This window comes from Rhipicephalus microplus, chromosome X (assembly GCF_043290135.1).
Source record: "Rhipicephalus microplus isolate Deutch F79 chromosome X, USDA_Rmic, whole genome shotgun sequence".
Taxonomy (NCBI): Eukaryota; Metazoa; Arthropoda; class Arachnida; order Ixodida; family Ixodidae; genus Rhipicephalus; species Rhipicephalus microplus.
Genome location: NC_134710.1, coordinates 371,279 through 386,211, shown reverse-complemented (window position 1 = coordinate 386,211; position 14,933 = coordinate 371,279). Strand labels below are relative to the sequence as shown.

General features: G+C 47.1%; 1 protein-coding gene across 11 annotated transcripts in view; it reads right to left on the bottom strand.

The window, feature by feature from the left end:
• The window catches only part of LOC119175608 (uncharacterized), a 497,980-nt gene that overhangs the window by 330,092 nt on the left and 152,955 nt on the right, over nt 1-14,933 (bottom strand). For 9 of the 11 annotated variants that reach the window (XM_075881653.1, XM_075881644.1, XM_075881647.1 and 6 more), the window contains 2 exons: nt 13,483-13,599; nt 13,005-13,090 (listed from right to left, as the gene is read on the bottom strand). In XM_075881653.1, the coding sequence (XP_075737768.1) occupies nt 13,005-13,090; nt 13,483-13,599 (203 nt within the window). The remainder of the gene's footprint in view (nt 1-13,004; nt 13,091-13,482; nt 13,600-14,933) is intronic. The other 2 variants (XM_075881645.1, XM_075881646.1) reach the window with 1 other exon arrangement.

The window sequence follows — 14,933 nt, the reverse complement described above, 5'->3', positions numbered from 1 at the left end:
AGCGCTCGCGATTTTCCTCATCAGCACTGCGGGAAATGCCTCGTTCAGGACAAGCAATTCGTGGGCTGATACCTTAGGAACAACGCTGAACTTTGGTCCATTCTTGAGCACCAAAGCAACCTTCTCAGGAAGAACCACGTTCCCAAAAACTCTTAAATTGTCCGACATTGGTCGCTGTGATGCGGGTTCTTGTTGCTGATTTGTTTCTCCTGGTTGAGCCCCGGAGAGTTTTTCTAATAAGGACAAAGCCGTTTGCTTAACAAACAACACCTAAACATTTACTGCAGAACTGAAGCAAAACTCAAACACAAACTACAAGAAATGAGTAGCTGGCTAAAAGCGGGATTTAGAAGGAAAACAAACATCTAAAGTCCCGAAACTGCCGACGGAAAGTCACAGCTACATGATGCAGTTCTGACGCGGTGATTCGGCGGTGCAGGGAAGAGAGCAAGTTCGATCTCACCAAAACGTTGCTGCTGTAATGGTGGCGACGGCGTGTACCGATGCTCGCTGGCGGCGACGATGGAACGGGACTCGCTCGGTGATGCCTGTGGCGGCCCAGATTCGCCCGATGAGGTGGCTGGTTGCAAGGCTCAGGCCCGTGACCCGAACTGCCGTTGCTGCACCCGCACCGGAATCTGCAGGCCTTGGTCTCGACCGTTGAGGCAGCTCGCCGTCCTTGGAAGGCGTTGTCCGGAGGTCCAGACCGGGTGAAGTCCAGAAGGCTCAGGTCTGCCACCCGACTGCCTGTCTTCAGCTCCCAGCTGTGACCTTCCTCTTGCCTCGTTCACCTCGAACTCCTAGCTCTTTTGCCCTTCAGGATTGGCTTCCTCTGGGGCACACTTGTCTCGTCCCGATTGGCCTTTCAAAACTCCGTGGTGATCAGCCATTGGCCCTTGTTTGCTTTATGGTCTTGGATGCTTGCGCTCCACGCTCTCACGTGTACCGGTCCTCGGCGTCGTCGTTGTTCAGGCGACCCAGCACGTGCACTCGGCCATCCTTTAATTTCGCGCACTTTTCAATCATTCACAATTACGCGCACCAGTCGCATCACCATCGCATCACAATGGCCCCCTTTCGAAGAAGTTTTTCCCGTTGAAAAACTGTCGTTCGATGCGCACCACACAAGCTATCACAACACACCGATGGCACCACACTGCTTCTTCGTTGACATGTCTCACGTCGAAACACCGAGTCCACAGAACGTAACATTCAACCAACAACAATAAGAAAAGTTTTTGGCAGCAACTAAGAACAGTACAAATACAGTCATTAACTCCAGTAACAGTCCACCACACAAGCATAACCTTGTAATAATAACACACAGAACATATTCACTGCAACCTACTCATGTAGTCGGCTCCAACATTCTCGGATCCCTTTATATGTTCTACGTGAAAGTTGTACTCTTGCAGTACTAAACTCCACCGCAGAACTCTGCTGTTGAGGTGTTTTGCTCGAGATAAGTACTGCAACGGTTGGTGATCTGTTTGAACCGTGAAATACGTCCCATATAAAAATATGTGGAACTTTTCCACTGCCCACACCAACGCGAGACACTCCCGCTCGATTGTTGAGTAGTTCTGTTCTCGAGGCAGTAGCTGACGACTGGCGTATTTTACCGGGTATAAAACACCGTCGTGCTCTTGCATAAGGACTGCACCGATGCAAGAATCGGAGGCGTCACTGCGGAGTACAAATCCACGTTTGAGATCCGGAGCCTTTAAAATAGGTCCAGACGCCAGAGCTTGCTTTAGTGTTTCGAAAGCTGTCTGCCCTTCAATATTCCAATTGATCTTGTTACTCTCCCTTTTCTTTGTCATCTCTGTCAGAGGCCGTGCCTTCTCAGCGTAGTGAGGGATTAGATCACGATAATATCCTGCCAAGCCAAGAAACGAACGTAGTTGTTTCTTCGTAGTGGGTAATGGGGCTTTGGCGATTTTTATGATCGTGTCCTCTACCGGCTGAATTGTTCCATCTCCCAGTCGATGACCCAGGAACACAATCGACTTCATTCCAATCTCCGATTTCTGGGGCTTAATTTTGAGTCCTGCTTCTCGAATCCTATTCATCAGTTCACTCAGAGTCTGCATGTGTTCCTCCCAGGTTGTCGTAGCGACGAGAACATCATCGATATAATGAACGACGTTCGGGATGCCCTGAAGGAGACGTCTCATTAGCCGGGTAAACACTGCGGACGCTGTTTTGATACCGAATGGCATATAGAGGAAATGGTAGTGTCCCGATTGGGTGGAGAATGCCGTTTTTAGCCGGGATTCTTTGTCCAAGGGCACCTGCCAGTATCCTTTCGTAAGGTCAAACTTGGAGAAGAATTTTCTAGTGCCAATCTCTGTAAACAATACATCCGTTCTCGGAATTGGTTCTGCGTCGGAGACCAACACATCATTGATGCGACGGAAGTCGATGCAAGTACGGTAACTCTTATCGGGCTTCTTCACCAGCACCAATGGTGAGTTGTAAGGTGAGTCGGACCTTTCAATCACTCCGAGTCGCAGCATTTCTCCGACTTCTTTCTCAACTACCTCTTTCATTGCGAATGGTAACGGATATTGTGGAGTGTTGATAGGCTCGGACGTTGTCAGTTTAAGACGACACTCTAACAAGTTTGTCTTGCCGGGGACTTCGGAAAAGACGTCTTTATGGGTGGCTAGGAGCTCGTCAATTTCTTCCCTTTGTCTATTCCTGAGGTTAGGACCAAGCTTGATAGCTTCAGTACCAAAGCCCTCAGTAGCTTTAAAGGTAGGCACTGGCGTGTCTGTCTCTTCCTCTTCCACTACAATGAAAGATGCGGACTGGGGTGATATTTCTGGAGGACGCTCTTCGTAGCGTTTTAACATGTTTATATGGAACAGCTTGGTAGTATGTCCCATATCCAGCCAGTAGTCAGAGTCACCCTTCTTTCCTGTGACCCTGAAAGGTCCTTTCCAATGCATCATAAGCTTGTTTTCCGTCGTGGGAAGTAGTACGAGGGCGCGGTCTCCAACCTTTAGCCGACGCATCCGACTTCCCCGGTCATAGTATTTCTTCTGCGTTGTTTTAGCTCGTGACAGGTTTTCTTGTGCCAACTGCAATGTTTTTTCTAGGCGATCTCTGAGATCCAGGACATACCCATATGTTGTCTTCACTTCCTCGCTTTGATTGTCTCCGGTCCATAATTCTTTAAGTAGACTGAGAGGTCCTCGAACATTTCTACCGTAGATCAGCTCAAAAGGCGAAAATCCCAAGCTGGCTTGCGGGACTTCCCGGTACGCAAACAGGAGTGGGGCTAATAGTCGGTCCCATGTCTTGGGCTCCTCTTGGCACAATTTACGCAACATTTGCTTTAGTGTGCCATTAAATCTCTCCACTAAGCCATTACACATGGGATGATAGGGTGTGGAGCTGAGATGCTTGATCGCCAACAAGTCATTGACCTCTCTCATTAGCTCCGATGTAAAGCATGATGCCTGATCACAAAGTACCTCACGCGGGAACCCGATTCGAGAAAACATCTCTACCAGTGCCTCGGCTACTGTGGCTGAATCGATGGATGGCAGGGCTATTGCATCTGGGTAACTAGTAGCGAAGTCCACTAGTGTTAGTATATATCGATTACCCATGTGTGATATTGGCTTTAAAGGCCCGATAATGTCCACTGCCACTCTTTCGAATGGGGTGTCTATCAAAGGCATTCGACCTAGTGGTGCCTTACCAACTCTGCTCTTGGGGTAGGTTCGTTGGCATGCGTCACAAGAGCGCACGTATCTCCTCACTGCCTCTTGAACTCCTGGCCAGTAAAATGATTGCAGAACACGATCAATCGTTCTTTTTATTCCTTGATGCCCCGACATCAGGGTTTCGTGCGCCAAAGTAAGCACTTGGCTGCGCAATCTTTGGGGCACTACTACTTGTTGAATCACCTTACCAGATGGTAGGTGATAATAGCGGTATAGCAGCCCCTTTTCTATCTCGAACGAATAGGACTTTGATCCTCCCTGTAGCCCTTGACCTACTTTATTCCTGCAAGAATCTAGGGTCTTGTCCTGTTTTTGAGCGGCACTAAGATCCTTTCGGGTCGTCTTCAAGGTGGGTACATCGATTTCAGATGAGATTGACCGTTGCTCTCGGATTTTGATACCAACCACTGAAGACTTCAGGGTACCATCCTCTCTATCTGCTCCTTTTCCACTCGCTATATAGTTGGGGTAGGTTTTTACCGGAATCCTTTCCTCCCACTTGGTATCGGGGTCATGGACTTCACGTGAACCTGGTACATTTCCGACGATAAGGTCGTAGAGTGGGTTTGTCATGCATTTGACAATAGATGTACCAGAAAAATAAGGTGAATGAATTTCCACCTCCGCCTCGGGAACGATGATGCTACTGCCATCGGCTAAGAATAGCGTAGCGGTAGTACCTATGAGGGCTTCATCGGGTACCAGAGAACGACGCACCACCAGTGTATTGCTACCCGTATCCCGCAACACTGAGACGGTTCGGCCAAAGATTCGGCCCTGTAACACGGGCATTTTGTGTGTGGCAAACTTCGGGTGAGTATTCACGGCGCCCGCCATGTCCTCTTCTTTGTCCGGTGAAAGCTTCACTTCCGTTGAGTGCTCCTCTGGCGACAAAAGACATGACGTCTTGTTGGCTGAACCGTTCTTCTTTGAGCAAGTTTTGGAATCATGCCCCGCCTTCTGACAATATCCACAGAAAGGTTGTTTTGGCCTTGATCGGCACTCCGATGCCCTGTGACCCATTTTGCCACATACAAAACAACGTACTGCTCCTCTCTCCTAGTAACTACCACTTTTTTCCGTATTGCTTTTAGATTCCACTTTTTCTCGGAAAACTAACAGGTTGACTTGCCTCTGAGCTTCTAAAAAGTTATCTGAGGCCTCGGCCATGTCCTCTAGCTTGTTGAAGTTCTTTTCTCGCAGGAAAAGTGCCAAACGGTGATGACAGTTTCTTAAGAACTGTTCTGTAACTATCAAGTTACGAAGAGCCGAATATTCTTTTCCGGTCCTCGACATTTCGACCCAACGATCGAAAAAACTCAGTAGCCTAGTTGCGTACTGCTTGCCTGTTTCGCCGTCCTGTGGCTTGCTTTGTCGGAACTTTTCCCGATACCCTTCGGCCGTAAAACGGAAACGCTGGAACAACGCCAACTTGGCTTTATCATAATCGAGTGAATCCTCCGGCGAAAGTCTTCCAAACACCTTTAAGGCTTCTCCGCTCAAACATAAACTTAAAGCTGTGGCCCATTTGTCCCTAGGCCATTCTTGACCGATGGCGACTCTCTCGAACCTTTTTAAATAGGCGTCCAAGTCGTCCCGGCTTTCATTAAATCCCGGTATCAACTTATGAGGATTCACGCTGCATGAAACACTCCTTTCTTGTGCTGAGCCTGGTGCTGAGTCAACAGTTCTTGTCTCTACACGGCTATTCTCAGCTTCGGCAAGTCTAAGACGCAGTTGCAGGTTTTGGTTCTCTAATTCCAGCTGCTCCTTCTTTGCGCGTGTCTCCAGTTCGAGCTGTTTTTCTTTTTCGCGCGTCTCGAGCTCAAGCTGCTCCTTCTTGGCCTGCGTCTCCCGTTCCAACTGTTCCTTTCGAGCTTCTCGTTCCGCAGCCCGTTCCTCTCGTGCTCGTGCCTCCTTCTCCTCGTACCATGCTTTAAAATCCGCCCCATCAATTCCCATGCGATCCGCCAAGGCCATTAGCTCTCGCATATTCGACATGATGTCAACCGCGTCAATAAATGAAGGTGTCAAACCAACGGCTTTGTCCTGTCGCTGCGGACGCCAGTTTGTGATGCGGGTTCTTGTTGCTGATTTGTTTCTCCTGGTTGAGCCCCGGAGAGTTTTTCTAATAAGGACAAAGCCGTTTGCTTAACAAACAACACCTAAACATTTACTGCAGAACTGAAGCAAAACTCAAACACAAACTACAAGAAATGAGTAGCTGGCTAAAAGCGGGATTTAGAAGGAAAACAAACATCTAAAGTCCCGAAACTGCCGACGGAAAGTCACAGCTACATGATGCAGTTCTGACGCGGTGATTCGGCGGTGCAGGGAAGAGAGCAAGTTCGATCTCACCAAAACGTTGCTGCTGTAATGGTGGCGACGGCGTGTACCGATGCTCGCTGGCGGCGACGATGGAACGGGACTCGCTCGGTGATGCCTGTGGCGGCCCAGATTCGCCCGATGAGGTGGCTGGTTGCAAGGCTCAGGCCCGTGACCCGAACTGCCGTTGCTGCACCCGCACCGGAATCTGCAGGCCTTGGTCTCGACCGTTGAGGCAGCTCGCCGTCCTTGGAAGGCGTTGTCCGGAGGTCCAGACCGGGTGAAGTCCAGAAGGCTCAGGTCTGCCACCCGACTGCCTGTCTTCAGCTCCCAGCTGTGACCTTCCTCTTGCCTCGTTCACCTCGAACTCCTAGCTCTTTTGCCCTTCAGGATTGGCTTCCTCTGGGGCACACTTGTCTCGTCCCGATTGGCCTTTCAAAACTCCGTGGTGATCAGCCATTGGCCCTTGTTTGCTTTATGGTCTTGGATGCTTGCGCTCCACGCTCTCACGTGTACCGGTCCTCGGCGTCGTCGTTGTTCAGGCGACCCAGCACGTGCACTCGGCCATCCTTTAATTTCGCGCACTTTTCAATCATTCACAATTACGCGCACCAGTCGCATCACCATCGCATCACAGTCGCTTGGTCTGGAGCTGGGGAAGTCGAACAAAGACGGACTGCCACCAGTACTCCGTTGTGTCTTTTGCCGAGCGATGAAAGAACCGCAGTTGTTTTTCAGCTATAATTCCCGGTAAACTCGTGAAGCACCATAGTCGTAGCAGGTCATGGTATAGACGTACCTGCCTCCAAAGTTCCGACTTAAGAATTTTGCAGATGCGTTTAGCGTGGCCAAACGAGGGTTGGACAGGACCAAAAAGCAATGTGACGTCGTTGTGTATTAGACCTTTTCTTAAGCAATATTCAATAAACCTAGCACGGCAAGAAGCAGAAGCGATCAAGTGCACGTAATCCTGAGCCTGAGTAGAAGATAAAACAGACTGGAAAGGGCCCCTTGTAGAAGAAATGAAGCTTAACAGTACATTATGTTGGGCTAGTTGGTACATATTAGGCTGAAATACGTGGCGCAAGGTTGACAAAGAGAAAAAAGACGAGACAGAAAGAGCGCCAACTCACGACTAAGTTTATTTTCATGAAGCATTCACAATATATAGGCTCTTGGAGGACATGCGCAGACCATTTCATTCACCGCACGTGCAGACATGAACATTTTTATGGTGTAATAACCGATAATTGCAATCATAATATCTGAGAACCAGCAACAAACAGATATGCCTAATGTAAAGACGTCGAAAAAATCAAAAACGCCCAAGCCTGCGAAAAAAAAAAATGCAAGAAAAAACCAGCAAAAAAATGAACTGACAGACACTTCGTAGCACCCAACTGAAGTACATCTAGATCCAACAGTTGGAATTCACTGTTATGCAACACAACTGAAGGCACGCTGACGCACGAGTCACCTTTTTTCATTATGTGAAAGGCTTCGAGTAACTCCCGCGCCAGCGCATGCCGGTTCCTTCCAAGTACTCGCGTGCGATCGAACAGCGGCGTGCAGCCACACGAAGCACAGTGAAAGGGCAAATGAGACCCTGTTCCATTCCTAATTGATAAGGCATGCTCCCTTAGACGGTCATTTGTACAGCGCCCTGTCTGGCCTATATAGACCTTGCCACAGCTCAGGGGAATTTAATAAACAGTGCCCACAGCACAATGCAGGAACAGCTTTACATGCTTCTTATCGCACACCACCTTTGCACCTCTTGAAGAAATGCGGGCACAGAGCCTTGAAAGCTTATTTGGAGCAGAGAAAACCACTGGCACATGGTGCCGATTTGCAACCTTTTTCAGGTTGTGGGAGATTTTGTGCATGTATGATACAGCATGCGCTCTATGGTACAACATACTACGGAGAGCAAGCTGATGGGCCTGTAATTTTTCAAGTCCTTGTCATCGCCCCACCGCGGTGGTCTGGTGGCTAAGGTACTCGGCTGCTGACCCGCAGGTCGCGGGTTCAAATCCCGGCTGTGGCGGCTGCATTTCTGATGGAGGTAGAAATGTTGTAGGCCCGTGTGCTCAGATTTGGGCGCACGTTAAAGAACCCCAGGCGGTCGAAATTTCCGGAGTCCTCCACTACGGCGTCTCTCATAATCATATGGTGGTTTTGGGACGTTAAACCCCACAAATCAATCAAGTCCTTGTCATCTCCTTTCTTATTTATAAGGATGATGTTAGCATTCTTCCAAGATTCTGTTACTCTTCCCGTCAGGAGACACCTCGTAAACAGGGCCGCTAGTTTTTCTAACACAATCTGTCCTCAATCTTTCAGCAGATCTCATGTTGCCTGATCCTCACCAGCAGCTTTGCCCCTCTTCATGCTCTCCAAGGCTTTTCCGACTTCTATCATTCTTCTAGTCACACCACCTGGTGCAACTCCATCCAGTTTTTCACGTTGTCCCCAACACTGAGACGCGATCTCTTAATTGAACAGCTGCGCACACAGCAAGAGAATGCACCCAGACTTCTGCAAGGTGCGGTTCGTTCCTTTAATTAAAACGGCCTCTCAATTGCACAGCAGCACACACAGCAAGAGAACGCATCCCAATGTCTGCAAGGCACGGTTCATTCTGTTAATGAAAACTGCCAGCGTCGCTCATGCAGTCGCGAAATCCACCGGGGACGACACCAAACCCTCACGGAGAAGCCACAACTACAAAAGCGAATTTCTCTGCCAAATCTCGCAACATTCTGGCAGCACTGACCCCTCAAGTCTGGCAACAACTTATGCAACGCAAAACACAACCTTGCCCTAGGTACAATCGCAGAACGCTGCCTTTTCCGATTCCGATGCTTATTATGTTCGCGCTTGGCGACTGTGGTAAATAATCGGAGCGGCTGTTCGTCTACATAATCAACAAAATCAGCTAGCTGCGAGTGTTGGATGATAAGAATGGCTTAAAATAATGCAGAAGTCACCGCTCCACGATACCCTGCCTCCATCTCAGCGTTGTCGGATACTTACGACGGCGGACAGCTGTTCGTGTCAACGTGTTAATGCAACTGTTTGGTTCATTCACGAAGACAGTTTTAGGCATTGTTTCAGTTTGCTTTTCACCATGGCCTTGAGAATCACGTTGTGACGCTGCTAGGAAAGAATAGAAAGCAGCGGACATTTTCAGAATTTTGAGAATAAACGTTCCTTTGTTTTGCTACCTCAAATCAGCTACATTTTTTCTATTTTAGTACAATGACATTTTTTTCTGCGCCCCGTTAATTTCATTGTAGCGGGGTTCGACTGTATGTTCATTTTATGGAGAACTGAATAAAAAAAATGAATGGGTGTTAGTAGTTATTTCAGCTCGTCGCTTAAAATATAAAAACTTTTTTTTTAAATTTTTGTTTGTGTTCAAGACCAGCATGCATGAATAAAATAATGAATTAAGTCGCACTACAGCAGTGCATTATCGGCAGTACACAAGGTCCATGCCTACAAATGAAACACACACAAGAAACGTGATATAGTGCAAAAACACAGTCACCAAGCATGACCATCCTTTTCATTGGCAGATTGCATTTTTCTCACAAGTAATAGTAACGTTGAGCCAGCATCCATTTGCCAATAATAGACAACATACGTATTACGAGTGGGCCGTAGTCAATGAATACATTTTATTAGCCAACAATCTGCTCACACTGCCCACAAAAAAGTGCCGCTGCGTACGTTTGTATGCAGGCCATCAGTCGCCTATAGCCCGATCTCGGGGCAAATATGCCGGGCAAATCGACACTGGTGTTTTGAAGGAGAAGACAAATAGCACATGCAGATACATGACCATGATGATAGTTTTGGAGCAAAAATGGCTGCTTGTTAGAGAACTTTCCATAATCGAGCAAAGCGATTCTGGGCTCTAAACAATAAAATGTAAAAGCAAATAGCCAGTGACAGCTGCTTCAGTAGAAAAAGGTCAGAAGGGGAACAGAGGGTGGAGGGCGGCAACGTTTTAACAAGTATACTTTTTCACCGCCACCGATTTTCTTGGCGCTTCCTCCCCTTTGAGCTCAACAAAGAAGGAGGGTGGGGGACAATGAGAAGCTGCTGTGGTCAATTGGGTGAGTGAGAAGGTATTCCATGGAGAAAAAAGAGGTGTCGCTCAACTATGGCTGTCAAAAGAGACGACCATTTGACAATGGTACTGTAGGCAACTTCGAGAAGAAGGGTTCACACTTATCAGTTTCCATGGGTATGCACCATATCGTACGGACTCAAAAGCCCCTTTTAAAACATTTAAACCACCTGACTGGAGTACTCGTGATTAAGGTATGGCTTGGCATATTTTCTGAGAAGTCTGACTGGAATGTGTATGTAGAGTTCGAGGTTAACAAAGTTGTGACCTGCTACACTAAAATGCTTAGTCACTGCTTTCAGTGATCTTTTTGCAACATCCACTAGATTCCCATTTAGTTTAACATTAACAGGCTCTTCCATTTCATCACTGAACCGTTCGTGACAATATGAACATTCGATCACGTAGAGAACTCTTGAACTAGTAAAAGTCAAACTGGATTTTATACGATGTAAATATTCACATCTGGCATTTTTAACTATTATGTCATCTTGAAGGCGTTTGCAAGTCTCACATCTTCACGTCTGAACATTTCATTGGAGTGGACCAAAAAACATGCTAGAAGAAGCTGACAGAACAATGCTAGACAGTAAGCGCTGTCCTGTCTTCCAACTTGTGTTTCTCGGTGCGCTTCAATGAAATGTTCAAACATGAATGTAAATCGACTGACCCAACTTGTCATCTTTCTCTTACATCTTGAATTAGAATACAGTGTTTTGTGGGCAGGAGAATGAGGGTTTAGTTTAGCAAGCAATAACATGTCCTAAAATTGCTATTGCGGTGATACATGACCTTTGAAACTTTAAAAAATGCCTTTCTATGATGCTCGGAATTGATAATATTGAATAATACTTGCAGAGGATATTATTTACAAGGTCTGTTAGAAAAGTATGCGACCTTTGGTGGAAGAAAAAAAAAAAAACTGGCATGATCAGAATGTTGGAAACCTAATCCCCCTAAAAGTAGCCCTCTTGGGACTTCACACTTTTCCCATCGGTGCTGCCATTGTTGGAAGCATTCTGACAAGATCTCTTTCAGAATATAGTTGAGCTCAGCTGTCATTGCAGCCATAATGTCCTCTCTTGTCTGAAATCACTTTCCTTTTAATGTTCTCTTGAGTTTGGAAAACAGCTATAAGTCGCAGGGGGCAATATCAGGAGAGTAAGGAGCCTGTTTAACTACAGGAGCCTGACTTTTCCCCAGGAAAGTCTGAACCAAGCGTGAGGAATGTGCAGGAGCATTGTCGTGATAGATGTGCCAATTTCTTTTAGACCACAACTCGGGTCTTTTGCGCCGCACAGCATCATGAAAGCGACTGAGGACATCCCTGTAGTACTCTTTGGCGATTGTTTGACCTTGTGGTGCATACTCATCGTGTACCACACCACGGAAGTCAAAGAAATCACTCAGCATCACTTTGACGTTGCTGCACACTTGGTGGGCCATCTTTGGTTTTGGTGACGCGGAATGCTTCCACTGTGACGACTGGGATTTGGCTTCCAGGTCGTAACTATACACCCCAAACTCGTCACGTGATAACGGCGTTCATAGGGTCACTGCTTGTGAAATCCAGCATGTCCTGTGAGACTTCAACACGAAGTTGCTTTTGCTGCAACTCTCTTCATGACCAAAACTTCGATCATAAAGGAATGTGCAGAGAAAGTGCTGATGCCCACCTCCACTGCAATTTTCTAGATAGTCACACGACGGTACTACGTCACCGCAGTGTTCACTTCGACAATGACCTATTCATTTCACCATATTTATTACCTACCGAAGCGTGGCTCGCTCTCCACCGATGTGCGGCCATCTTTAAACCAGTCGTACCTTCCTTAATCTGTGTGCAGCTCATTGCATCATCGCTGAAAGCCGCCTTGATCTTCTGAATGGTTTCCACTAGGCTGACACCCAATTTCTGGCAAAATTTGATGCAGTAGCGCTCCTCCAGTTGCTCCATTATTTTCCTTACAATGAAAAGCCGACGAGAACACTGCGCACTACCCCACTCAAATGCTGCATTGCAGCGACTGACGCTATTGGCAGGTTGGGAAAAATTCCCGCATGTGCACGAAGGTTCAAGGTTGGCTGATGCAAGCATGCTTGTTTCAAATTCATCAAGTGCTCATAAAAAAAATAAGTCAGATACTTTTCTAACGAAATGCGTATGTTTGGGAGCGCATGTGCATGCAAAATTTGTGAGACACACATAATTCACAAAAGGGGAGCAGCTTGTGTCAGCACACCATCACCTAACCATCACCTATACTCTTTCATAAAACAATTAGATACCGCAAGCCTCAATTCTGACCAGGCTGACTGTCACATGGTTTTCTTTCCTCGTTTTTTATTTTCTGCTTATTGGTCGTGGTTGCAGTTCTCTAGCCCTGCTGTCACTTGCTTACAAACCTTTTTCTGTTAGACCCTGGTCCTTGTTTTTTGTTTTATTTATGAATCTCCAGTTTTGGCTATCTTAATCAGTTTCGTACAGACCACCGTGTCATTGTTTTTTTTTGCCATTTTTCGCTTGTATTCAGGGAATCTGCATTTGCCACATCTTGTAAACCCATATCCAAATCAATAGTCACGTGACCACTTTGTACCATCTTTCTTTATTTGCTCACCTCCCTATAGATTCTCTGCCTTTCCAATAAGCAAATCAGTTGGTAGTTAGCCCTGTGTCCTGTCATTTCTTTGTCTCAATGCCTGCACTGTTTCACTCCAAAAAGAAAAGATCCTACAGAGACTGTTCATCATAACAGAATTTGGCAGCTTCGAAAGCACTAGTGAAAATAGGTCCAACTCACCCTTGTTGGCGTAGATGTCCACAAATCACTGTAATCCTCTTGATCAATAAGGCCACTGGCAGATGCTTTTTGAGTGGCTGTGGCTGCTAACAACATGCATGCAATGTGTCACACAGTAGAATTGATAGCTTACAGTGGAAGCAAGCACAATAATAAATACACAGGGCACAAATTAACCAACTCGTTCTGAATCTTCTACGTTGCAGTGCCTAACTTTGCATAATCCTGTTGAATGAATAAAAATAAAATAAAAACGAGCAAGGAAGTCCTTACTTAGACACCCTACCCTTGCCCAGATGATAACAGAATTAATGATCAGGTGCAGCTTGCAAAATTTGAAGATGCATTGGACGCTACGTGTAGCGATTGCTCATGCACCACTTAGCGGTAATTACTGGAAAAGCATTCATACTGGGACAGATTTTCGCCTATCAAGATATGCAGCTTGTATTTACATGCTCACCACAATGTGACTCACCATTTTGGGCTATGCTGGTGGCATCCTTGTGATCAACTGACAATGAACGACTCGGCTCTCCTTTCATGCTGGTTACATGTTGAGGCAGACTTCCGAAAAGATTTGTCCCACCTTTATCTGAAGACAATTTGTCCAAAATCAAGCACTTGAAAGCACAAGATGAACAAATAGGTCCTTAAATGTGACCTATCATTGAATAAATCTGGGTGTTCAGATTCATGGGTAATTTAGTGCAATAAATGGAAGAAATAGACAGACTGATTAATAAATTGATATGTGGGGTTTAACGTCCCAAAACCACCATATGATTATGAGAGACACCGTAGTGGAGGACTCCGGGAATTTGGCCACCTGGGGTTCTTAACGTGCACCCAAATCTGAACACACAGGCCTACAGCATTTTCACCTCCATCGAAAATGCACCCGCCGTCGCCAGGGTTCGATACCGCGACCTGCGGGTCAGCAGCCGAGTACCTTAGCCACTGGACCACCCCGGCAGGGCAAATTTACCTATTTTACCTATTTTACAGGTTATCACTCGCATCTTTCCAAAACTCTTATCCCACTACTACTCAAAGTTGTTTCGACTTCCTGTGAACGAAAAAGAAAGACATTTGCATAGAGGCCTTATTTAAATATAATGTAGCGAAGCCTCCGAACTATGAAATGGGTCGAACTCTTGAGTACCTTATAGTGGGGCTACCCAACAAGGACGCCGCTCGCGCTGAGAGCTCGTGCTTGGCTGTGACTGTCGCCATTTTATATTCTCGCTCGTTGCCGGCTAATAAACGCCTTAACAATTTGGTGGAGAGTGCTGCGATCCCTGTCTATGCCTTTGGAGCTACGATCACGTACCCTGCCATCTACTATGTACCAAGGCGCTTCTCAGCAAACGCCTCCTCCAATGCCACCCCCTTGTCCCGGTGTCCCCAGAATCCGCGATCCACCCATCTTCACTCGCGCTGATGGCACTGACGTGGAGGACTGGCTCGCCATTTACGACCGCGTGAGCGTCCCCAACAAATGGGACGAGGACGGCAAGCTGACCAACTTGGTGTTTTACCTTGCCGGTGTCGCCAGTTTGTGGTACAACAACCACGCGTCCGATTTTGCCACCTGGTCCGATTTCAAGACCGCAATCGTCAACGTCTTCGGCCGCCCTGCTGTTCGCAAGCTGCAAGCCGAGCAGCGCTTGCGTGAACGTGCTCAGGAGGCTGGTGAGTCATTCACCAGCTAATTTGAAGATGACCTGGACCTATGTAACAAGTCCAATCACACCATGTCCGAGTCTGACAAGATGCGAAACATCATGAAAGGCATCGACGATGATGCCTTCACGATGCTGCTCGCCAAAAATCCCGGCACGGTGGCTGAGGTCATCACACTGTGCCAGAGCTACGAGGAGCTCCGCCGGCAGCGTTCGATGACCCGACGCTCCCCACCACGAGCTG